This window comes from Trichoplusia ni, chromosome 17 (genome assembly GCF_003590095.1).
Source record: "Trichoplusia ni isolate ovarian cell line Hi5 chromosome 17, tn1, whole genome shotgun sequence".
NCBI lineage: Eukaryota > Metazoa > Arthropoda > Insecta > Lepidoptera > Noctuidae > Trichoplusia > Trichoplusia ni.
This window is the reverse complement of record NC_039494.1, coordinates 1795764-1823660: the sequence shown is the minus strand read 5'-3', so window position 1 is coordinate 1823660 and position 27897 is coordinate 1795764. Positions and strand designations below refer to the sequence as shown.

Sequence of the window (27897 nt, the reverse complement as noted above, 5' to 3'; positions counted from 1 at the left end):
CTTTTAATAAGGTTTATTAAAATTAATATACGTATAATAATCAATTTTAATCGAACTGCAGCTAGTCACATACGTACTATTATACAACACATACCCGTAGCTATTACAGAAAACCTAATATTACCTTGTTGAGTTTACGCCAAGGCTATATTATTCAATAATTATTTAAGATACTTTGCACGGCATAAATTAGTACGGTCTAGTTGCATTTCGTACGTAACTGTTGTAACGTGTTATGTTAGTCAAACGTAACTCATCGCAGCCTACATAGTGGCGTGAAGCACTTCACACCATGCCCCTACGTGTTTAATCAAAAGCCATAAGCAAATATGGGGCATGGAGTATGTATGTACTTATAGATACTCATACAGGTATGCGATGTTTTATGCTAATGTGTTTGAGGAAGGTTGATCAGCTGTATAAATAGCTGTTCGATTTAATACGCCTCTACATTGTTTTTTTTTAAATACTTGTCATTATAAACTGTGTCCTTCGAAACATTATTACTGTACAAGAACACGCTAATAAATTTATGAATTGTTTAAAGCTATTTGATTTGACTTCTTGATTTAACTAAGATATTTAGATACGGATTTTATGAGTGTGAATTGTTTTGAAAAATAAGAAGCTATAACTGCTAAGATTGGTATCGCTTGCACAACCAAGACATACTAATTGGCTGCCGTTTAAATATAACCTTGACGTCATATTTAATTTACTTGCACCTACGGCATTTTTAATTAAAACAAAACATACTCAATTTTTCTATCATAAAAAATAGCCTCGAAACTTTTTCCTTGATCGAGACGATTAAGTCACGTGTGTTGAGACGACCAATATTTATAACAGAAGTAAGTAGACACCCAGCCACGTATGTTAACATATAATGTTAGGTGTCTACACTTACTGGTCGTACAGGGTATAATGCAGGTACAACAAGGATAAGAGCATAATGCTGTCTATAGTTCCTTTGAGACCAATTTATAACTGACATGTTTCCATTTTAAATCTCCCAGCCACCCTTAGGCCGTAATCATTCAGTCCCTCCACGACATGTACAAATAGGATCGTTTCTTAGACATCGTAAATATTAATGTGAATCCTACCTTATTTACACTATTTATAGAACTCACATTAAAATGCATGATGTGGTGTAATTGTTTTCAAATGTTATGTATAAGGATATAAGAACGTAAACAAAACTACACGATAAGAATGATAATGTCGTAAACAGGAAGAGTTCGGTTTGACATATATTATGCAAACTGGATAATACTGGATTTATTACACTTGATTTGGTCAAACAATACGGTTAGCAACATAATATACGAGTATGAATATAATATATCATATAACGCGGTATAGATTTTATACTGTTTGAGGTAGATTATGTTACAGAGTTTAATTAGGGACTGGCTTCTCAGTTTCAACCTCAAACAATCAGTTTCGTAAATAATAGATCATAATAGTATAGTGCACCGGGTTACGCAACAGTAAATACACAAGTTTTGCATTAGTAACTGGTCATAACCCAGTTAAACCAATAGTTAACTGAGCACAATACGTCCGCTTTACTTTATGTATCAACAATATACAATATTGCACAAATAGCTGTTACATATACTCTGTCATACATTTAACTATTAGAAAACAAAAGGAAGTATACATTTTGAAAGTAACACGATATATCAAATTTTATTGGTCATTTATAATCAAAGATTTACACGGTCTTTTTTTAAATATAAGTTACTATAATACTATAGCACATAATATACATCTTCATTAATCATAGGCAAAGAGGATATCTAAAGAAAACATCATTCTTAGATTGTCCTCATTAAAATCATTATCCTCTTAATACTTCATTTGAATAGGTATAAACCTACAAGTAGTTTAATTGCAATAATAGTCTTGCCTTAACCATGATCGGATAAAGCAAACGTGTTTTAAGTACATATGTAAAACAAACCCCGCCAATTTAGGCCATATTAGGTCCAGTGTGGCACGCCAATGCCAGGCGGGCGGCGCGGGCGCAGTGAGGCAGTCGCAAGGTCACGCGGCCTACGCATCCCACGCTTTAGTACACCAATGCCTTCATCAAAGCATTGGCGTTAAGAGCCAAGAGTTACTGCCCTTTTAAGACACTTAAACAACGTTTTACTATGCAGTTAAATGTTTATGTCTAATTGACCGTATTCTAAAAGATGCAGAACGATTTATGCCAATCGATCACGTTGTAAATCAAAGCTGTAAGGTATTGTTCTAAAATTTTTATCTACGAATCATTTAAACGTTATCTGTAACTATTTAACAATTCGTTCTACATTTCTTTGTGCTAATTGGAACGGGTGCTGTTCCTACAATATTCCATAAAGCTAGCTAATTGTCGGAAGGTGTAGACATATGTCGTAGGAGCTGCATGCCAAAGTTACTATTGTTCATTCATTCAAGGAAACCAACGGTGACTCAAATTGCGATATTGACTCACGCGGTGCAAAGGCACATACATATGTAAACTATTATTAATACAGCCTTAAGTGAATCACGGACGTAAACCTAGGAAGAAATAAGAAGAAACTCCGTAATATTAAAGCTTAAAATTACCTCAGTCAGTCACTTCACCTATCAGTTAAAAATATCGGCTTCAATAAACATCCATCCATTGAAGACATCCTTGTCTATATGTCAGGTGCAAACAGATGTGTTATAATTAAGTTAAATTACCGCATATGTAAGTTTTTTAGCAAAACAAAAAGTTTGAAAAAGAATCTAGTCGGTTGTTACAGGATGGAAAACGTACTTAATAACAAAGTTACCTACATCCTTTTTAAAACATATTTATAGAGCCTTAAGCACATTACATAAAGTTTTATTGTAAGTAACATGAACGGTTTGGTTTTGACAGTTCTATAATTTTGACAGGTATGCCATGAGTAAACGCATGTAATAAATAAATAGAGTAAGTAACAACTTTTCTGTTTCGTTGGCACCCAGTAAAGTAAAATAAATCACAAAATTGTTAAAGTACGCGCGCTCTCAATACTTTTGTGCCGAACTGTTGATACTTTCTTACGAATCGTTCTAATTTCTATGTCAATCTCTCACCATTACCCGCTATGAACCATTACATTACAATCAATTTATTTTTACTGAGTTTTATTGCGCACAAATCATCATGCGGTTTTGGTAACTAGAGGAAAGATTCTTTTCATTACGAATACTTACTTACATACTTTTTATAGAAAATGTTAATCTAGAGGTCTAGAGACAGGAAAATTAGGTATTTTTAAGAGGTCTCAGGAGCTAGCTTTTGCGCGGGCTTTGACTGCTTCACCGGACTTCAAGAAGAACTCCATAAAGTAGGTTTTAATCGTCAATTACATTTTAAACAAGCTCGCTTCTGCTGTATTTTGATTGCGAGATAAGTTTACAAAACTTAGTAACTTATTATTTGACTGATAAGTACCGAGTTTACATCAAAGTAGGTCAAATTTGTGCTAACTCTTAGACAAACTGACGAACTTACAAACTGATTTTCATCTTAAAGGATTGACAGACGGAAGCTTCGTTACGAAACTCGACTAACTAAATATTAAATAGCGACATAGCTACTGCTTAAGTATGTTGTTTTTATTATTTATTGGCATATTTACGAAACGTCTTGATTCTATCCTCTTCTTTTACTTAAAAGGACCATATTCGGACTTTGACTTAAAATTTATTTATAAAACAAAACAATAACTTCTTTTACATCAGATGCATTGATGAGTACATGACATCACGTTGGGGCTTGAACAAAAAGGACATGAAACAAACTGTTGTACGCGCATCGCATATCTATGTGACACTCAAGGCGATATGACAATTAACTCTGCATTTTTACACATACCTCGCACGTTTTGTGTACAGCAAGTTTTTTATAACCGACCCGTGTAACCAGCCGAGATAAACAGTTTTATATGTGGCTCACGCGTCTGAATAATTCTTAATTTCACTTCGTTTTGTTTTAATTTCATATCTTATTTAATATACAAAGTAGTAGAAAACAGAACATAAAAGATCAGACCTAAAGGGATGGTGCAAGTCTCGGACAATAGACCCGCAATAAAAGAAGTAGTTTACATCGTAGGACTTAAAAAAAGTATCAGTTCAATATTCCAAACCTAAAAAAAATTAAAGGTGCTTCCTATTTAGAAAATGCATTCAAAACATTGGTATGATGACTAATCTAATCATTAAATTGCGTCACCCATTACTTTAATATACACAAACAAACATACATATTGACAAATGCGATAGACACATCATAGTAAGACAATGACTAGTACTAAACAAAACAGGATCTAGACGTTACATGGCATTACAATAGAAATACGAAAGTATCGGAAGCCAAATATTTTTCGACAAGTGACGTGACTTCGAATTGTAAGTTTAATACATATTTGAGTGATTCGTAGGCCTCAGCATTTGGAATAATGTAACTTGTCAACAGGCTTGTAAATTTCCATGTGACTACTACGAGTGCCACCAGTCGAAACGCGCACGATACCTTGTTTGCATTAGTATTGTTATACCAGCTGTTGTAATATACCTGTATCGATAATATTTTGGGGTGTCCACCCGATCAAGGGACATTGTTACATATAACAATGCTTGTAATCGATAGACTGGATAAACATTTACTATTGCTACAAAAACAGCCGGTGTAATACGGAAGGGTCAGGCAGTTAGCGGCCTACTGCCGTACTTCATATATATTATTTCTATTCTTTACTTACCAACTGTTTTGGGTCGAGATCCCTTAGTTTCCTTTACGGAATGGCCGGGGTTAAGACCCATTTATATTAGTTATCGCTTAGATTGATGATGTTATTTTTTGCTCCAAATGTGATGAAACGTTCCATGGGGAAAAACGAATAAAGTTTTTGATTTTTTCCTGACAATTTTCAAAAAAAAAAGTCCTGAATGTATAAGGAAAGAGGCGACATTTATCAAGTAGGTGACGTTTCATAATGTTCAGTATTGATTATAGGCCAGTCTGTAACTGGAGCACACACGATAATAAACCTCTATTACATTTATTACACAATGCTTTACAATGTTTTAGCAATACGCTGCATGACTGCATTTGTTGTGTATCTAGTTGCATGTATTGTTTCAAAAACTGCACGGCATATGAAAGAGAAAGTTATAAGATAATGAGTTAGTGGTTAACACTTTAAAATACATCAAGTTTACGTGATTGGGCTAAGTGATGGCACGCCGCAGTAGCACGCGGCCTCCACGACACGAGCCGAGGTCGCATCTTCCTTTGCTCATTACCTTGTTAAATTTATGCTTAGTTTCATCATTACCCAGTTAAATAAACACGCAATAACTATGATATAATATTCGTAATTATTAGAGCATTTAACGGATTTAAATCTAAATAAAAATCATATCCATCATTTTGAATGCTGACATCATAAACCGCGTTCCCACGATGTTACATTGCTCGATTATCTGATAGTCTCAAATCTGGTCTATTTTCGGCGAATATGTTATTGTTGGTGCTAAGACATTCGCTACGCATGCGCAGTGCAAGCCTCGCTCTGATTATGATTACGAACGCTCGCGGAAGCATCCATTGCCCCTGCAGCACCGCGGTTTAGTATATTAAAGCGCAACATCTTCCTTTCTATCTATTACATTTAAAATGTTTCGCAATTTCCAGGAAAACTGATTCTTGTCCAATGTTATTGCTCTTGAAGGAGCCCACTTAATCTTGTTGGTTAGATTTGTAGAAACTATTAAAAACAAAACCTTGGTGCTTCAAAGAACTTGTTGTGTTTATTTGTCAGAAAGCATGACAACACTTTGTTAATGTGTGAATAACATAACCAACATAAGGCATCCACGAGATTGGTCACGATTGGTTCCTTACGTCACGGCTCGTCGGAGTTGTTTTGCGAACTTATCTGATTAGCAGGCGTGTCCGTGACACATTGTCATTTTCTAAAATGTTTGAAAGAGGACGAGTTACAAAAGGCACTTCAAATTTTGGAACAACGCTTGGAAGCAGTCACAAGTATTGTGTCTGACGTTTTCAATTTTCTGTCAGACTAAGGCACATTGGTCAACTAAAACTAATTACCGAAGGACGTTGAACGACATGTTTTTAAAGCTTAATTGTGCAAAAACAAACTATTAGTAATATCCATGCTAGTCATTGTTTATTATTTAAAACCTTGTCCTGTCTAAATCCCACACAGATACAAAGTGTTGAAAAGATGCAGCATTGATTCGCTTTATGTTTTGTATACAAAGTTATTGAAGCCTATATTGTAAGCTGTGACATCATACGATTTCATCTAAACAATGGAGCTGTCAGGCCTACTGAGCCTTAATCGAGGATATTTAGTTACACAATAGGACGTGAACCTACTGCGATAGACGAAACACCCATTTTATCCACATGTTTACATAAACCATTGAAGTCGTTACTGGCAGAAATTGCGGCCGAGTGCGCGGTTGGGCTTACCACACATCGTAGTTCAGACACACCCTGTCGATCGTATTGTGTTTAGTGATTGGGCAACACCAGGTATCTTCAAGAGTAGATTGAAATTGTTTGAATTATATAATGAAAAGAAAATAAACCATAGCGAGTATTTTAAAGAATATGTCAAACGGTACTCAAAGCTCTTCAAGAGAGTCTGTGCTTCGGCAAAATCAATGTACATTAGAAACAAGATTAAAGTATCTGGAAACAAAATTAAAACTACGTGGAATATTATTAATACTGAAATAGGAAAAAGTAAAGTTAAAAATACAGATTTCCATTTAAAAATTAATGACGTAGATATAAGGGCGGATATGGAGGTAGCGACTGAGTTTGAAAAGTTTTTCACAAATATTCCGATCGTAACAACCAGAACTCTGTTGTCGTCTTCCAGCTCCGCTTACTCGATACTCCGAGAATGTGTTGAGGAGTGCGGAACAGGTTTTGAATTCACATTTGTTAGCGCCAAGGAAATTTTAGAATCATTTAAGAATATTGAAGTTAAGAAAACTGCTGACCTTTGGGGACTCTCTGTTTATATTATATCTTCAATAATTAAATCAATCGCCCCATTCCTAGCAATAGTATTCAATTCTTGTATCGCCTCCGGTGTGTTTCCAGATTTAATGAAGTTAAGTAAAGTGATTCCATTATTCAAATCAGGAAGTACAACCGATCCAACTAATTTTAGACCAATCTCAATTTTGCCCACTTTGAGCAAAATTTTTGAGAAATTAATTCTGAACCAAATGCTAATTCATTTCAATAGACATAATCTTTTTCATTCTAAACAATTCGGATTTACCAAGGGTCGGTCTACTACTGATGCGGGTGTGGAGTTACTCAAAAATGTGTATGAGGCTTGGGAGAATTCACAAGATGCTTTAGGTATATTCTGTGACTTGTCCAAAGCCTTTGATTGTGTCTGTCACGATACACTTATCAGAAAACTGCAACACTATGGCATAAGAAATAAGTCTCTTAGTCTATTAAGCTCTTATTTAAAAAAACGAGTTCAAAGAGTAGATGTAAATGGCAAAAAATCTGAAGGAGCTCTTGTAACTATGGGTGTACCACAGGGTTCAATACTAGGACCTTTTCTATTTTTGATCTATATTAACGATTTACCCTTTCATGTAAGGGATAATCACAAAATTCTATTATTTGCTGATGACACATCACTTGTTTTCAAAATTAAACGTCAGCTTCAAGACTTTGAGGAAATTAACTTTGCCCTTGCAAAGGTTGTTCATTGGTTCAATATAAATAATCTACTTTTAAACCCAAGTAAAACTAAATTAATAAAATTTTCAATGCCGAATGTAAGGCAATTAAGTACCAATGTACAACTGAATGGGCTAGAATTGGACCCTGTTGAGTCAACTGTCTTTCTTGGCATAACTGTGGATGCCAAGTTACAGTGGGGCCCTCACATTACTAAGTTATCAGGCAGGCTAAGTTCAGCGGCCTATGCTGTAAAAAAAATTAGACAGATAACTGATGTGGATACAGCCAGAATAGTTTATTTCAGTTATTTTCATAGCCTTATGTCGTACGGGATTCTCCTCTGGGGAGGCTGTGCAGATATTCATTCTATCTTTGTGCTTCAGAAAAGGGCTGTCCGCGCCATTTATAATTTGGGCCCTAGAGTTTCTCTCCGAGAGAAATTCAAAGAGATAAACATTCTGACTGTAACTTCACAGTATATATTTGAGAACTTAATGTTTGTTCATAAAAACGAATCAAACTTTGTGAAATTGTCCGATGTTCACTCAGTTAATACAAGGAACAAACATAATTTAGCCGTACATGCTACTCGTCTCCATAGAGTAAGCAACTCGTTCATGGGTCAATGTATACGTTTCTACAACAAGCTTCCCATTCATGTTCGTAAGCTACCGACTAGGAGATTTAAAACTTTTATTAAATTAAAACTATCCGGAAAAGGATATTACAAAATATCCGATTATGTAAATGATAAAAACGCTTGGGATTGAACTGCTCGCTTATACAGCTATAATTATTTGTGTTTATAATTGTTGACATGTTTTGTGCTTTTGCATATAATCTTTTACAGTTTTGTCATTTTTTGTGCTTTTGCATGAATTTATTTTTACTAATATTAATTATTATTTAATCCAATATGCAACTTATTTGCGGTTTTTTTTTTATCTTTTCCAACATATATTTATATTTGTAAGTATAAACCTTATGCAGGTATATTATTATCCATTCCATTGAAATACTCTGCATTAGTTTATACACTTTACTCATATTTTAAAACTGTCTGGACTTTAAAAGAGACTACGACCCCATGAGTTTGTTTCGACATTTCTTCTCAGGGTAGTCAGATAGGAAATGTCGGCTCCAGCGTTCTTATAAAAAGACATGTAAAAGTGATGAAATATCCTATTTGCAGAATAAATGATTTCATTTCATTTCATTTCATTTCCTGTAACCACGTGACTTGTCCCTGTCATTTGAGTGTTACCAACGTGCCCGGCGCAACAGCAAATTTCAGACAGCGTGTTCCACATTACACCCGTATATTTTCCCTCACGACTGTGCAGTGTTCACATTATGCGGTCGATTTGACCACATTCTGAGGTTCAAATACTTTGCTATACGATCTCTAACTGCGACTAATGAATATAACCGTTACGTTTTATTTCCCGAATGAAAGAGTTTTCTCGTATTTATTTATAGTGGAATAACTAGGATGTGCACTATGTGCAGGTGAGAGCTAAACACGGAGGCGTCACCTTTTATTCCGAAGTAGGTACTTTAGATGGAAAAGGAAATGAATAGTGCGAAAAGTCACTTAGTTTTAACGTTCACCAACCTTTACAGAGACCACTCTAATATTGATTAACTCTTTTTTAGATATTTTAATAGTCAGGCAATTCATGATTAACACAGCTTGTTACTAAAAACAATAAACATGTTTATTTATGGCAGCATAAGTACATAAGGTGCTGCCAAGCTTTGTTTCGAAAACGGATTTTGAAATTCGTTTCTTAGTCTTACTATATATCACAGCCCCTTTTATACCAGCCTACAAAATGACAGTACCATTAATCGTAACCAGTTGTTACCATCAATCATTAATATACGGTAGTGGCGAAATATCCTAAAACAATTGGTGTTTGCAAAATTTTGCTGTGGAACGTCATGTTTCTGTGCAATTTGTCGATTTCTGGGTGGCACATGGGCGGAGCAGCGTCAGCCAAATGACTTGTCATTATTTACGTCGATCGGTTGGCAATCACACTGGCAATCGCCATTGACCGCTTCCTACTGGCAGTACTGGCCAATTGTACGACACTAAGTCGCAAACAATACGCTTTCCGTGGGAAGTCACAAATTGGGAGTCACGTATTACCTACTTTAGTTTTTTTACACCTCTCTTTTCTTTAATGATCTTTTTTGTAGGTCGAAGGTAGGTACATATCAATTGTATTTTTTTTTCATTAGAAAGCTCGTTAACTCTACATACTTATAGCAATCGTCATCCTACTTTTATTACAAAAACATTAAGGCCAGTATTACTTTAAAAGTTGGGTGACAGACAAAAGTAGGCACTGTTTTCCCTTAACTTAACAAATATTTTCACCTGCTATTGATTGCAGACTCTTAACATATTTCTGATGAAGCTTTCGTGCTTGATTCCAATCTTATCTATCCCTCCATTTAATTCAATAAACACTGCTATTTTATAAATGTGCTGTGGTATAAATATTAATAACATTGCAATGGTAAGCATCATCAATTATCAATTCATATTTAGCAATAGATTGTATAACAGTCGCTAATGAATAAGACCACCTGTAGAGCCTCTTTATAATTCAAGAATACTTGAACTCTACCTACGTATTGCACAAAAGATTGTGCCATTTCGCCGCTGGCAAAGCTCGGGCGATAATCCGTCCGCATTTTCCGTCGTCACGGTCAGAATAAAACTCTCAAAAATGGGACAATCACGGTTCAGACGAGAGACTCCGATCAATACTGCGCTTGCAAAAGCGGAAATTTGACTCTCCAACAATAATACAAAGAAAGAAATATGATCGATGATATATTTGTTACTCATTTTGCACTTTTATTTAAAATACCATGTTCCCAATTTAAATGAAATGCATTCCTTGAATGTCAACTGGCCTCTTATTGTATTTCGTTAACATAGTATTTTGATATCTTTCTTACCTACTTAAAGAATCAATACCATGTCGGTCAAACCCCTTTGCAACACGGTGAACTTGCACCACACATGCACTTGCATTGCAACAAACTTAAGCGAGCTAACACATAAGCTGAGTAAGCCGAAGCAAATAAAAAACAGGAATAAGTCATTAGCGCATAACTTGGATCGAGCTTCAACTCCGTTCAAAGTTCCAAACAAATATTACTTAAGCATACCTTGAAGAAAAAACGCAAGCGCCATATGTAAAAATGGTGTGTAAATGAATCAGTATAGCACGCCCACGGCATGTGATGACGTAGCCCGGACAGATATATTGGGGCCGTCAGAACCAGTCGGCCCAGTATTGCATCAAACTCCATACATATGGGAACGAGAACTTCGGAGCCGATATTATATAATATTCATGCCAATTGTTTGCGCCACTTTTTTTCGTAGTAGGTTTTCACACTTAACCTTTTCGTTACGGAGCACGGAACTCATTGTTTGCGAGCTTTTTGTTCCAACTCTTGGATATCGTCGTATGAATTTAATTCCATTTACATAATATATACGATATGGATCAGATATAAAACCTATTCTTCGACCGTAAGTTTAGTGCAATAAAACCATAAAAAAGACTAAATATAAATTAAGTTTAAATTTAAAAGCCGTAGCAATACTAAAAGCACTTCATTATCTAATGTCAGATTATGGTTATTACCTCTATTACACTATATAAATTAAAGCCACTTTGCTGTACGTAATATTCCGCTAGTCTAGCTGATTGTATCCAAAGCAGACAGAATATAATGACGGCCAAGAACAGTTTCAGCTTTCCAATTACGATACTCTCTGTACAGCTAATACGGACCGAAAATGTAGGTAATGGTGTTCATAATTATATAACTCTAATATAGCTACATCTTTATTTACAACTACTTCATATTCCATTACTGAAGTGTTCAATTATTGTAACGGGGTATACTGTGCAAATAGTTCTGCTTCTGGCGGTCTCAAAAAGTGAGCTAGTCATGCGATAACATAACGCCTATTAAGAAACCCCATCAATTTGAAACAAACGGTTTTATGACATCTATCGCTGTCTTACAAATCGTTTGCGTACAACGGATGCTCAGGCTTCTTGTTCCTTCCTCTATTTACAAGAAGTGTATTACTGTTGGGCTTAAGTACTAATTATAATTTTGAATACAAAGTGTGTTGACCGTTAAGCAAATAGCGGCCAAGCTCCATAAACGGCCTCTTCTACAACACACGTTATTATTGTTAACGACCATTCTTATATCATTAGATACAAGATACATCACTCAATGGCTACTAATTACATTATCTGCATAGCCCTAATACGTTTTTTTCGTTTCCGACTCATATATTTAAGCTCGTTACTTTTATGTGTTAACTATTGAGCCGTTATACAAATGAAGTATAAATATAGAGTACTCTACATCATTAGGGTACCCTATCACGTGATTCAAACTGTTAAGTCATCTGAGAGTATGAGGCAGTCCTTAGTTGGTACAGTTATAGGGTTTGACTGGCTCTTAAAAGGTCACGTGCCCATAACAGGAGGAGTGAAAACTGTAAAATATTAGATACATTTTATGTCAAGTACTTATTCTAATGGGATTTTTGTTAGGTTATCAAAAGTAGATTCGTTGTATTTACTGTAAACAGCTTTAAACAGGTGTTTATTCCATTTTTGTCGTATTTGAGCTAAAATAGACAGACTGTCCTATAATGATAAAGTACATGTAATTATTAATTAAATTAAAACCACCTTTTTGAATTAAACGGATTTATCAAAAAAATGATGACAGTTTTGATCACCTTTTAAAGTATTTAAAAACAAGACGCTAGCTATTGCTCAACAATAAATAATTGCGGAGCTAAAATACAATGAGTAATTAGTTACCTGCACCCAAATGTTATCGCAAATCTGAGGTCAATCAAATATGTAAGTATGCGAATGTCTTAATTAAAACAACTCTACAGCCAAGATGGGCGTCAAAAATATTGTTTTGAGAGTTATCTACTATTTATTTGCTGGTAATAATACCAGGCTATATATAACCCACTGCTGGACAAAGGCCTCTTCCCATAAAGAGAAGGTTTGATAATTTACTACAACGCTAACTCACTGCTGTTTGACGGTTTGGGATTTTAATATTTGGAATCAAGGTTTCCAAAATATTATTCGTAGCAGTGTATTTAAAATTAAAAAATAATGCTTCCATTTCACTTATGAACTTAATATTCATCATTAACTGCTAGATACGTAGTAGAGTTTTATTCATGAGCATTTCATCAAAAACAAATGTGGAAAATATACTGAATATTAATAGGTCGATCTACCCAATAAATAACCACAAATACAGCTTTAAAATCTAACAAATAGCGGACACCAATAAGGAACATGCAGCAGTAAAGAGGAAACATTACAGAAATACCTAAAATAGTGAAAAGCGAATGTTTGTAGCTGATTCATCTGAGCTATCTAAAATATTAAATTCCTAACGGAACACCTTCATGCGATTATAAAGGGTCTAAAGTTGGAATGCGGAGTTTGCCTACTGTTCCACTCAAGAGGTGAATTAATCTATGTACCGTCTTGTGACTAACACTTACCACGTGCTGAATAGCATAATGATTAATGTAATGTTAATACATCAGACCGCCTTATTTTCCCTGAATCACAAGAACTCTACTAAATGCGGAGCTTGTTATTAATAAATACTACTCTAGTTTTATGTCCGCCATATGAAAGAACTATTCTTATCTAACTGATGTTCTTGAAAATCTTTGTATTCTTTTATTCTTTTTGACAGTGTCAAAGACAGAAAGACACTGGAAGACGAATTAATACTCAGTCAGTATCGATCTGAAACAGAAGATATTTTTTTTTTAAATACGAATTTTTACATTTTGGCATTCAACATGGAGATAAAGTTAGAGAGAGATATTTCGCTTTAGCCTTTTTTATGAAGACAGTATAATGCATAATGCTATTACATATTCATGTAGTACATAATCTCCTGTAATGAACACGAGTAGCGTCTTAATGAAGGTTAGATTATGTGCTCAAATATGAGTTCTTAAACGTAATAAACAATTTGTAATAATACTTTACGGTGTACCTCAAATGTCTTTACGAGTTTCATGAGTAGATTGCAATATTTTATAGTCTATTTATTTAATAGGTAGTTAAGTGTGGTATTAACTCGAATGTAGAAGATTCGACGAATGCAGAACATGACGTAATCTTAGATAGCTATTGCTTATAAAACCGAACATATATGGAGCACTTGTTTGACAAGCTTTTAAATTCCTACAAAAAAACATAAAATATTAAATGACTACAATAAATTGTATCAAGGTGGAACAGACTCTAGGAACAAATGGTGCGTATTGTTCTATAATATTTTTAAGAAACCGATGTTGCGAAGTGACCTGGGTCCCGGCGGCCGCCCGTCCGTTGACCCCGTCGTGCCCGCAAACATCCACATTGACAATTGCCGACGTTATTTTACGAGTACCACTGGCGTCTTGCTGCATGCACGCCTGTCGTATTTTCAATAAAATCTGCATACACTTTTTTTCTTAAGACTCATGAAGACGCTGCGTTGTAAATACTAAGTAGGCGCTGCGCCCCAACTAAAGAAGCTAAGGATTATAATAATAATCCGCACTAGGTCGAGAATACATTAGCATTGTTGTAAGCGTATATATTAAAGTGAATATTTATGTGATACTGAAACAGCAACAAGCCTAAGGAACTATTTATCTCGAAAAATACGGAGATTACGGAACCCTGTTTATCCAAAATGTCACAGAAAAACTGTCTCGTTTGGAATTAACTTCCTTAAAAGTACATTTAGTACACAGGTTACGAAACCATATCATTAAAAATGTAAACAAATTTAAATTAAATATAACACCTTCATATTTACTTTTTTTATATATTAAGCAAATCTCGTCATATGACTAGAATTTCATTAAAAAAATTCGTGAACAGTGGCAAATATTTTAAAATTAATTCAAATATTGATACATTGTTAAACGATAGCATTGTTTTAAAATTTGCTCTTTCTTAATTCCTTACTCTTAATTGTTTTAAATTCCTGAACAACATACAACAACAAAAAAGATTGTCAAATACTAAGTATAGCTACATGGCAACGAAAATCAGAAAAACAATTTCATGGTCATTCGTTGTACATTATATACATTGGGGATGTCAGACAGCTGTCAGGCCACAGTTTAGTTACGTAGATTTGGCCTTCAACACAATGACTCGTATATTTGGTAAGTCTTGTTCGTCTTGGCTAGATCAAAAATCTTTCTCAAAGTTAAATAATGCAGATCTCAAGGCGGATCGTGAGCTCTACAAACAACAGCAATCAGCGCAATCATCCTCTTAAATCTCTTGAGCCCTAAGGTCCTCGAAGTCCCTCGTTTTCTACAAATGATAAATGTGAATTGTCTAGCGCAGAACATTTCCAAATAAACAAACAGTCACTTCCTGATGATTATAATAACAACTCACAGCCAACTGTTCAAGTAATTAGTGGCATCCATTTGAGAACTTTATAAATCAAAATTAGAGTATTTAAGGTATACAGAATGAGAGACGTAGAAAATTAAACTGTTTAGTCACGCTACGAGACACGTGATAATTTGCTTCATAAATGACATAATTCTGTAGCACAAGAACGTTCTTATTCATTACATAACAATATGTAAGACCGTGTCATGTAATGGAAAAAATGGATAGACTATGATTCTAAGTTTAATCTGCTCTCGGCACAGATTATTCTAGGAAGCTATCAAGTTTGGTCGTGTGGATGGGATCGTGCGCGCGCGTCGCCCTGAGGGCGCGACCCTTTATGGCCCGTCGGTTTATATGGTGGAGCCGTCATGCGACTTTGCTTACAACTTCCTTCATTCTCTAAGATCATTAGATAATTATCCCCCGTATGCAAATAAGCTCTTTGTAGTACATCTCCCCCGGGGTAATCTCGGGAATCCAAAGCGCAGGGTGATGCAACAGAAATATCCTCATAATATTTTACAGCCTCAACATGCCTTACAAAAGCTTTTGTTAGCTTATTAAACGAGATCATTTTTTATGCTTTTTCACAATACCTATCTTGAAAATGTATGTACGTGTACGGAACAAGAATGATAACAAATGTGCTCGTACGCTTTCAACCATAAATCTTGTCAGAGAGCTACATTTTAAAACTTATATGAACGATATTTTAAGCTATCGAAACTGGAGTTCAATCGGATAGGCCTTAATCGAGAGTTATGCTGAAATATATTTGGGTTTTCCGAATGTAAATTTTCGATATATTCCCGAATGTACCATTCTGTATTTATTATGAATCATTCCTTGTTATTTAAGTATCTTTTCATACCGTCTTTTGAATTAAACTTTACAATAGTCATAGAAATTGAGCAAATGAGTACACGTACAGCAAAAAGACATTCACGTATCGTATGATCTGGTCGGCAGTCGGCAGCCCTACAGCTGGTAAGGCCACGAACCTTCCACGATACAAAGAGCAGTGATTTGTTGTCGGAGATTTTACATTGTGGTGCCCGTGTCGTAACGGTTTGTTGGTTTATTTGTCTGCTACACTGAGTTTACGGACTTTATATATGAGATCGAAAATAGAAATTCATTCCAGATCAAACTTACTATCTAGTGCAGCTGATGTAACGTTAAAGAGCACATGCCATCGTAGTTTGTACTTCATGCGAATAGTTTCTTGGAATCATACCAGCTATCGATCATGAAGATGCGCGTAATGATTGTGCAACGTTACCTGACAAAGTTTTTCTGATAATAAGTCGACATAATGATGGTAACGCTTCTGAGGACTGCGTAGCCATTGTGAACATATAAATCAGAGAAACAATGCGAGTTGTACATGCCGATCGATCGCGTGTACCCACCGTAGAAGGCAAGCCTGACGGTAACGAAGACTACAGGAAGTCCTTGTATATCGTTCCTTATGAGTAAACTGAACATGTTATAAGTGATATATTAAGTGCACTCATTGCATTAATTATTACTGAAGAACTATAAAAACTGATGAACGACGTTTTCATTCATGTAGCGTTCCATATTTTACGTTAAAGTTATGAATGCGGATTGTATTGCATTTTAATGATAGTACCTAACGACGCTAACAATTTTCTCCAGCCGGTCTTATTATTTTTCTCTACGACAGTAATTCGAGCGCTAGACATAATGAATAAGTACCGGGAATAAGAAAGAACAGTAAATAGTTTGGCCCTTATTTAATGACCAGGAAACAACTTGTGATTATTCTTAAAAGAGCGGTAATATGTAAAATGTAGTCATAATTTCTTAAGAATGACCGGGGAAATGAGCTCATTTACATGAAGCATTTATAACAAAGTATAGTTCCTTTCTGTATCAAGAATATAATTCCTTATAATTGTAGGTCTGATTAACCCTCTATAAAATTGTAATCACTGCAAAACTTAAGTTCAACTACAACAGCGGCCCTTTTCTAAAATTCGTCTCTTTTTCTAGAATGCAGAAAGTACGGGCGATTTCTCGCCTGTGGTCACGGCGACATGCAAGACCGGCATCATGGCGATCAATATATCCTTCAACCAACCATTCAACGGTGTTACACATGCCAGGGAATTCAGGTAACACTTTCATTTGGCCTTAGAAATAAGCATTGCTTCACCTTTACCTCCTGAAAACTCTCATAAGTACATCCTTTTCTGATTATTTTATGTTGGAAATTATTGCAATTATTGTAATTGAGATTTCATTTTTATATTCCTTGTATATTATATTTTTATATCTTTTATTTGTATTAAATGTTTTTGTAGGTATAAGTTATTAATGTTTTGCTAATAACTTATATTTTACATGTACTATTCAGTAACGTTATTAGTTTTCACTCTTTCATATGAGCCTTTTTTTTTTTTTTTTTTTTAAATGGGACTAGCCCGCCACACATGCCCGTCATTGCAACTCCTGTAAGCCAGGATCTACAATGAAACCAACGAAAACCACCGAAACACTTAAGTTCGGTGTGTCCCAGGGGGAACAATTAACTGCCTTGGAACCCGCAACGAAATTAATCAGAAATAGTAAAGAGGAGGAGTAGGAAAAAATGTTCCACTTCCCTCCATAGCAAGCGGGAGACAAAAGAAGAAATAGCTAGTTTTAGCAAAGAAAAGAGATTGACAACTGAGTTAGGCTCAGTTATCAGGCACCACGGATATAAATTTACAGTTTAATGGGTCCTATAATTTAGGAGCTGTTATTTTGATTCCAATAATAGGTATGGCAGAAACGTCTGAAAGCACGGAAATTTGCTCTGGTTGCAACAAGGTCCTCATAGTAGACAACACCGGATGTCGGCTGCAAACTATTTAATAAGATGTTACGTTCGTCTTGCCGTAGACCACACTCCCACAGAATATGATGTGCAGTTTGCTCATATTCACTGTTTGCCGTTGAACACTGACATAATGGGGAAACGACAAGTTTAAATGAAAATAATTTGCTTTTAAAGTTACCATGACCTGTAAGGAACTGGGCTACACAATGATCAATCTCTATCCAAGTCCTCTCCAGCCGCTCATGAACGGACGGAAAAAATTGGTAGAGGTGACGGCCCTTAATAGACGTTTCCCATCTAACCTGCCATTCCACCATCAGTTCTTCGGAGACGTCTGTTAGCGGTTTAAATAATCTGTCGATCTTTCTACGGTCACGATAAAACAGGAAGTCGTTTTTCAAAAATTCTCTAGTGGAATAATACATAGCCGCGCGACGTTGTATTTCGAGATCAACCGGTAAAACACCTGCTAAGACGGGCAGGGCTTCAGTACTTACAGTCCGATAGGCCTTACACAAGAATATCAACGCCAACCGTTGGCTTTGAAGTAGTTTACGTCTTGCAGCGCCTATTGTGGCCCTATCGGCCCAAACCGGCGACCCGTAACAAATACATCCCAGGTATGTTGCTCCGTATATGATCTTCAAGGTGTTGAATGAAAGTCCCCAAGTTGACGTGGAAATCCTTGTCAAGGCATAAAAGTTATTTTTTGCTTTATCTCCGATGGATTTTATGTGCTCAATAAATGTAAAGTTTCTCTCTAAAACAAGACCGAGATAACAAACGTTATTTCTTTTTTTAACTGTTATTCCGTTAAATTTAATACTAGGCGACGATTTTAGATTGCCTTTGAGAAGTAATTGAAACGTTTTGTGTGGTGCAAAAGTCAGACGGTTTCGTTTACCCCAATTAGATATTAAACTCAAACTTGTATCGGCTAAATTTTCGAGCCCGGCGCGAGTATTTGATTTAATGAGCAGAAGTCCGTCATCTGCGTAACCCGTAAGTGAGCAGCCGCGAGGTAAAGGAATCGCGAGAAAATCATCGAACCCTAAATTCCATAGGTAAGGGCCTAACACCGACCCCTGAGGACATCCCAAGGTCAATGCCTTCGACACAGAATGATGACCAAGTTTAAGTTTGGCTGATCCATGTAAAAAGTAGGAGTAAATGAGTCGGTAGATGTTACCGCAGCAGCCGCGTGATTTTAATTTAAGCAGTATCATTGGCCACCATGCGTTGTCGAAGGCACCGGAGATATCTAGGAAAATACCCAAGACGTAGTTCTCGTCTGACAAATGCACCAGTCTCCTAACCGAGATTGCCGCGTCTACAGTTGATTTCCCTATTGTAAATCCGAATTGATTTTTGTGGAATCTTGGTCCGTCCGGCAGTAATCGTGGGACAATAAGGCGCTCCAGCAATTTACCCAATGATGGTAGCAGGGTAATGGGTCGATAAGATTTGGGGTCGTCTGGCGCCTTATCGCCACTTTTTGGAATAATTCTAATAAAGCCCTGACGCCATATACAAGGAAAAACGCCTTCAGCAATACATTTGTTGAATACCGTTAAGATACAATCTCCCGATACCTTGCATGCCTCCTTTATCATCCTGTTAGAGATTTTGTCTTCCCCAGAGGCTTTATTAAGAGACAGTGATCTAACAACAGCGACAAACTCGGCAGCAGATGGAAGGTCTGACATTGGAGTCGCAGGAACATCGGCAGCGAATGCTCTTATTTGCTGGTGATAGTCATCGTCGGTGTTTTGGTGGTCATCCGGTATAAGTGCGTTTAGAAGTGCCTCTGTGGTCTCCTCGATCCCAGCGGTGTGCATATTATTAATTTTGATGTTATGTACAAATGCCAGATTTAATGGTCTGTTGGCCTTGAACTCGTGGTATAAAGGAGACCACGGGCCCTCCTTGTCCAGTTTCTCGACTACTTTACGTAATAAGTTTCCCTTTGATTTTTCAATGGCAGCTCTATAACGCGACCGCGCGATTCGAAAGGAACTCAAAGCAGCAATAAACACGTCTCCCGTTATTTGACGTTTCTTAAGAACATTAAGTTTTTTACGCGACCTACGGTACAGTTTACGTTGTTCAGTGAGGTAGCCGCTCCACCAGTCACATCTGTGTATATTGGTCATAGATCCGCGACCAATGGCTACATCAGCACAGTAAGTGAAAGTAGCTGATAAAATCTCAGCACTCTCTTCAGCTGACAGGCCGTCACGGGTGAAGTCTCTGGCATGACATTCAAAACATGTTCGAAAGAAGTCCCAATCAGCATTCTTTGTTTTGTACCTATAGTCGCCCTTGACGTAATTACAATGAGAACCTCGCGCCACTCCTGACGCAAATTCGTACACAATCAGGCGATGGTCACTACAGGACGCATCTGGAAGGACACGCCATTTGTCTAAGCGGACGTCTGCACTTGAAAGTGTGACGTCAATAGAAGATTCGCCCATTTGGCTGCAAAAAGTAGGTGGTGCATCAGGGGTGTTGTGAATTGATAAATTCATTTCAGCGATGAAATCCTCGACGGCACATCGTCGATCAGTATCGGTAGCCCTAACTTTGCCATACCATAACGATGATGACGCATTAACGTCTGCGCCTATAATAATCTTACAGCCGGCAAGCGACCGCAAGACATGGCGAAGATGGTGTATGTGAGGAGCAACAGGGTCAGAGTATTGAAAATAACAGCTCACAACGTAGATTTTAAAAGATGCAGTTGAGACCTCCGCTACGGCACAGTGTGACGTCATTAGATTTTGCATCGAAGTCACCGTGAGGTTACTTGTACGCGAAACGTAGATTCCGGCTCGTGCCTTGCTATCCAGTTGCACGACTTTATTACGCAAACTAGCATTTTGGTATTGTTCTTGTAATAATACATAATAATTCTTGTATTAATACATACATTCATATGAGCCTTTCGATATGTCGCGTAACGTAAGAGGCGTAAGAGCCTAGTGCAAAGAGCGTCACCCATACTGCTTTTGGGGCAGTCCGTATCCATCCGCTAACAACCTTTGAATCTTCGTACTATCTACTTAGATACTTGTATGTATATATGTACTTACTTTGCCTCATAGAAATAGAACGCCTTGCCCAGATGACCTCATTCAAAATCTCACTAAATGCTAGTACTATGATCGTTGGTCGAATTGTAGTTCTATGTCATACGTTATAAATTTCTTGGAATTTAAATGAAATTGTTCGTGTCAGAGCCATATCAGTCAAGGTGGAACTAATTAAAATGACGCGAAGGGATTTACGTCTGACTGATATCGTGTTTTCGGTTTTGACAATTAATTTTATTGTATTAAACCAATTTCAATTCTCTTGCTTATCAGTGAAATAGCCGTAAAACCATTGTAAACAGTTTACAAGTATACTTAGCAATCGGCCAATCCATACAGGATATTGTATTACTGTCGGGGGAGATACAAAAAAAATCTGTTATTAAATCACTTGACGTAAAAAGCTCAAAAAGCTGTTCTTAAAATTAGCACGTTTCGACCATATCAGAATCTACTCCAAACTTATCTTCATGATCTCATATTGATGAGAATAAAGCGATATATCTTCAACAATATTGTTGTTCGCTTTACAGAACACCAGCGTGCATGGCTCTGGGTAACGGCAGCGAGTCCCTCAGCTTTGACATCAACCTAATGGCAGCACAGGGCGCCCCGGACTACTGCGGAGTATTCTGGAATAATGTATGTATTAAGATAACTGTATTCGGTTGATTTTTCTTTCATTAAGCCTTTTATTACGTTGAAAGCAAGTTTAGCATAGTGATTTTCATAACCCGAAGTGCTTATTTTTCTTCTCAAACCATTAAACATAAGCTTATACGAACATATATTCGCAAAAACTCCTCTGTATTCTGAAATAATCATTTAATTCTGCAGTTCTGAAGACTTAGACTAAAACTTCTTGTGATGCGGAAATTTAAAGGAAAACGTCACATTCATAATTAATTAATTATATAAGTCAACTCATAAGCGAATGTATAACTCTGCTTAAGGTTACTTAAAGTTCAGCTGTAACAAAAGTTAAATTACACGCATACCTACGTGTTAACATTTTTAGAGTTTTATGCGTATTAAAGAGTGAGCCAAAGCAAGAGTGAGAGTGCAGCCAGTACCTTGATCTGAGTACGTTTATAAAAGTAACTAATATTCTATAATTTCCTGAAAAAAATCTTTAAGAAACTGTTTTCTATTTCATACTTTTAAACGCAGACCTTGATTTTACAATATGTCCACATATATTTTAGCGAACCGACGAACGATCCCTGCCGCTAGCAGTTCGTGTGCACCGCACTTTAGAGTTGGCAGACGACAAGTTTTACGTCATCACTTGCGGGAAGGCTGGCTTCAGAAATGCACGGTATGACTTGTTATGTTATTTGAAATTCTGGTAGGTAGGTACATAAATATAGGACTACTCTGTACAGAAAGACGGTAAGCAAACATGAAACTTATATCATGATAATGGTAATGTTTGCCTAGTATATTACTTCATGTTTCCGTATAATCTGTATATTTAAACTTTTAAACCAAAACAATGGTCAAAAATCCTTAGCAACACAGTAGTTTCAAAACAACCAAACAATAAATATGCGAGTTGTTTTATCTAAACAATAAACGTTGTACGTAATGTTATAAATTTACATAATGTATCTAACTTATTTATATTTTGTTATTCGTTATATTTTCAGAAACGAAACTTCGCTTGTGTCCCTGCGAATGTTGGACTCACAAGGCCGAAAAGTATTGAATGCAGCGTTCGGTCTGCCTTACACGCTCAGAGCCGAAATCAGCAAGCCTGATGGTTAGATCTCTATCAATATTACGTAAATTACATTATACAATAACGCAATTAATTATTATTTTGATGATTTACGTTGTATTACAGGAAGCCACGGTATCAGATTGAAGAACTGTTTTGCATTCAACATGCGAAATTATACCGTCGATCTATTGGACAATAGAGGGTAAATAAATGGAACAATATTAAAAATGGAAACCTTTGCTTTTTCAATGTGTGAGATGATGTAACAATAAACATGTGATGTTTACAGATGTTCAGTGAAACAACAGTCGGTGGTTGTGAAGTCGGAGACGGGCGCGGCGGAGCTCATGATAGCTTCAATGTTCCGGTTTCCGGACTCCTCACAAGTCAACTTCCAGTGCGACGTAGCTGTTTGTAAAGGTAAATATTGTGTCCTGATAATGTTGTTGGGTTTAGAAGTGTCGGCAAATAGTCAATGGGAATGCTTTTGTAGATACAATCGAATGGGGTTACAATAATACATTTTAGATAACGTCAGACTTAAAAGTAGGACATTTATTATAATTTAGGACCAAGATTTGGAGATATTTCTTGAATTATATGCAATTTATATAGTTGTTTAAGTAAATGGATATCCAATTGTAATAAATAGGTACAACACCATAATAATCGTTGTTAAAGATAAGTAAAAATATGTTATTTCATACCCTTACTGCTTTGGTAATTTTTTAATGGCAAACTTTATAATTTCAGGCACATGTTCAATGATAGACTGCAACACAGAAGCTCGCTTCGAGAAAACTGATGAAGAGAGCACCGTCACTGCTTCCACTGGCATCTTTGTCTTGGACCCGAACGACAATACAGGTAATTAATAATTGCGTCTACTAATATAATGTACCACAGATTATAATCCTTAACAATACACCATTTAATAAGGTTCCTACTTAAAAAGGTGAACAACCTTGGTGTCTTTATGACCATTTTTTTTAATAGAATAAATCTCGTTTAGGTACCTAATCAAATATACCACTGAAATATTAAATCATTTGTTCATTTAATTAATATATGTTTGTATAAAAACACCTTTCCTTAAGTAGATAGGTACAGTTACTATGTAAAATAGAGACCGTTTCCTTCACCACAAACCGCAATAAGACCATATTTTTAATTGGTATCAATTAAGCTCATCTTTTACCTATATGCATTTGGTAATTTGAGGCCATTTTCAAAGCTACTCAATTTCCTTAGTTCAAATATAAAGGAAATACGGTTATAAATTTTGATACTTATCCTTATATCGTAACTAACAAGTAAAGAACAATGAACATAATTAGTTACATCATGTGTATTTTATTGACTTAGTCAAATCAGGTAAATAGGATTAGGACGTAATATTTCAAAACAACATTATACTATTATTATTCATTATAACTATTTTAAAGCTTGGGCAATAATCACATAGCTAATTAGTGTTGGTAGGTCCAACCTGTATAATTTAGCGATTAAAATATGTAATTAATTCGAAATTGTTAATTAATCGAGGCGAACCTTACTTATGTAATAAGTTATAATTTAAGTACTAAAAACTAGTAAACGTTAAATATTATGTACTCGAGCCACTGGATTTCCGAGGAAACTGAAACGATCGATTAGTCCAATAACCTATAGTCAACATAATCTTTAAACCATTAACTTTGGACCAACGACAACATTCCGTGGTTGTAACACTACAAATTGAGTGATGGACGTTAATTTCTTAGAACTTACCCCAAGATTTGTTGTTAATGTTTTTCTTACTGTTTCAGTCCTAGCTATGTCTTGCTCTGACGGCAGCGTGCGTCCGTTGTGGCTCCTGTACCTTGCCATCGCGCTGGGAGTCATGTTCGTAGTCATGCTGCTCATCAACTGCTTCCTATGTACTGCCATGACGTGCTCATGCGCCAGAACTGACGTGAGTCATACCACACTTGAACCATGTATAAGTAGTATGTAAATGAAATTCGGTCTTTCGTTTGTCGAGAATGTTAAGATAAAAATAAAAGTTGCCATCTGGCAATTTTTTTCCGTATTCAGAAAAAATACTAAAAAAAATGGACGAAACAATATGATTCACAACTTAATCCAATTTGTAAAACTAACGCACCTGTCCATAACATTTTGCTGTCCGAAGTTGTGTTATTCAATTTATTCTTCTTACTTTTTGTAATATTATTAATTGTCTACTCGTATGCTTACAGGTGATTGAGAAAGACCCGTCTGTGGTGGAAGACTACGATCCATACCGCAGTTGGCACGGCAGCCAGTATGGCAGTCGATACCCGTCCTCGACCATTCACTCAGCAAGGTAAAAACTTTTTAAATCATGTTGATATTTTCCAAAATAAGTTAGGTAAGATTCATTTTAAAAGAACGCCCAAAGAGGCACCTTGTAACTATTCATATTTGTCAAATTCATATAACCAAGCGATAAAGAGAATAATTATACGTAACCGAAAGGGCTCCATCAATGTTGCCAGCATGCTAACATTTCCACAAGACTAAAAACTAAATATTGTAATTAACAATAAAACATTTACAAAGCTATATTAGGTAGTATCTAGCCAAAAAAAAAAAGTTTAAATAAAAGATGTAGGTAAGTTGGACTTGGGTAAACAAAGATTTAATTCAAATCAAAATATAACACCGTTATTTCTTGTGTCGCGGCCTGTTCACAAACATTCAAGTCACATGCACAAAGACACCCAGACTCAGAACAAACATTTGTGGACCACGCAAATTCTTGTCCTAAGCGGGGATCGAACCCGCGTCACGTCGCGCACAGTGAATCTGACGTGGTGACCTCCACCACTCGGCTAACCGAGCCACAATTTGATAGTAGTTTTCAAGAATGCATTGTATTTACAGGTCAGTTTCGGACAACAGTGACCACTACGCTATAGTGCAATCAAGGCCGGGCAGTCGACATTCCGGCATGCACCGAAATAGACATTAATCAGGTACACTAACACCACTTAACTAACAATAACTAACATTAATGTGATAATAGAATTGTGACTAAGAACTTACATCTCATGTGTCTGAACTAACATTAGGTACATGTAAATACAAAAGTCATAAAGCCTTTTTTTATATTTAACAGACTTAAAAAAAGAATGGAACGTGTTTAATTTGTCGGCGAATCTTTATAAATATATTTGATATCTGATCTTCGGACTATACGTACCGATACAACCGATTTTGTTTTTTCCAACAAAAGTTTAATTCAGATAGGATTAGTAGTTAAAAAATATTATTATTTAACTTGATTTTGAAAAGGAAATCTTGAGCCCGGCACAGATTTTTGTTCCCGCAATGAACAATAAATTAACAGAATGTTTCTTTTCACAGGAGTTAGTGACCAATGTTCTGTGATGCGAGCGAAGACAATAACAATTCGTACAAACTTTGGGACTATACGTGGACTACCAAAAGTAGCGTTTGTATGTTACGATCAGTGGATAAGTTAACTACAAATCCTTAACATTTTTCAATCAAATTATACATATATTTACACAATTACAATATTTGAATACGATTTGGTGCTTTAAATCACAAATAGTTAACAATACGCTAGGAGATGTTACCTTAATGGAAGAAATGCGTCCAACTCATCAGATGAATTTTACTTGTGCCATTATATGCATGTACCTTGTGGTTTGTAAGATGTAGGCAATACTTTACTTTATATATTGATAATATCCTTTATATCAATAGAATACCTGAATCGATACAACGAATACGTCCAAATTCATGTGTCAATTATTTAAATACATTAGCCGTAGAGTGATAGACATAATCTTAGGTCCTCACGTTTTGTGAAACTTTAATCTTAGAATAAGGTTGTGTTTGTACATTTATATAGAAAGTATTGTTAAGCATTTACTTGTGTGATGCACTTTACTGACTGCAGGCATTGTTATCACATGTAGAGTATTACGAAAGTTAAGAATTTTTTTTTGGAAAATTGTTCTAAAAACTAAACAAATATTCCTAATTTTAAGGGGTTCCGCACCATAAGGGGAGAATTGAAACTCTAATACTGAGGGTTCGCTGTTGAATGTTTTACAGAAATAGTATTTCTATTGCCGCTAAAACAACTAAAACGAAAAATCGAGTTAAAACATCGTCGGTTAAAGTCATCAAAAAATTTATTCCATGTCCAAATAATTTGTTTTTCTCTAGCCTATACCTATGTACGGAACCTAGAGTGTCAAGGTTTAAGAAATGCAGATAAATATAAATCTACATATTTTTGCTACAAACATTCATAGTATTAAAGTGGGTTTAGCCACCAGAGTTGAGACACAACATAACTAAACAATTATATAGTATAATATTCAAAGAAATACGACTTCAATTAAAAAGTCGGATATAGTTCTACTGAAACCCTAGTTGTAGATAATTTAAATAAATACCACATCATCACTGTGAAATAATATTTAGAATAATATGTATAATACCTTTAACATGATAATTATTTTTAAGAGTGATTTGTTAATTTTTAATGCGCGATCGGGATCTTTTTGCTTATTAAAATGAGTTCTCAAAATGGATATTTTATGAAATGTAACAAAGAAATTTATGAAAGGAGGTATGAGTCAGTGTGAATATACTTTAAGCTCCAAACTTACGTAAGTATTATGTATTTAGATGTGAAACCAATAAATTCTTAACACTAAGGGCATGTTTTTTCTTTTACCTAATAAAGTTAAGTTTTTAGGCCCCAATTCTGCTATTTACGATGGCCAAACTGGAAACTATTTCTTTTCAATTAAGCATTTTGCCAACAGAATAATTGGTAATTCATTGTATTTACAGTGAGTGTTCGAACCCGTACTTAAATTTCCAATAATTGCTTTGTTTCCAAATAATGAATTTAGGGTTCCGTAACACGGCGGGTA

At 35.8% G+C, this 27897-nt stretch overlaps 1 protein-coding gene across 2 annotated transcripts in view; it reads left to right on the top strand.

Moving 5' to 3' along the window:
* Positions 1-27676, top strand: part of LOC113502439 — a 28432-nt gene extending 756 nt beyond the window's left edge. The window contains exons 2-12 of one of the 2 annotated variants that reach the window (XM_026884008.1): positions 17305-17426; positions 21765-21873; positions 22437-22549; positions 22881-22993; positions 23078-23156; positions 23244-23374; positions 23708-23821; positions 24763-24908; positions 25195-25301; positions 25862-25953; positions 26345-27676. In XM_026884008.1, the coding sequence (XP_026739809.1) occupies positions 17305-17426; positions 21765-21873; positions 22437-22549; positions 22881-22993; positions 23078-23156; positions 23244-23374; positions 23708-23821; positions 24763-24908; positions 25195-25301; positions 25862-25949 (1122 nt within the window). In that variant the 3' untranslated portion in view covers positions 25950-25953; positions 26345-27676. The remainder of the gene's footprint in view (positions 1-17304; positions 17427-21764; positions 21874-22436; positions 22550-22880; positions 22994-23077; positions 23157-23243; positions 23375-23707; positions 23822-24762; positions 24909-25194; positions 25302-25861; positions 25954-26344) is intronic. The other variant, XM_026884007.1, reaches the window with a different exon arrangement.
* The last annotated feature ends 221 nt before the right edge of the window (positions 27677-27897 follow it).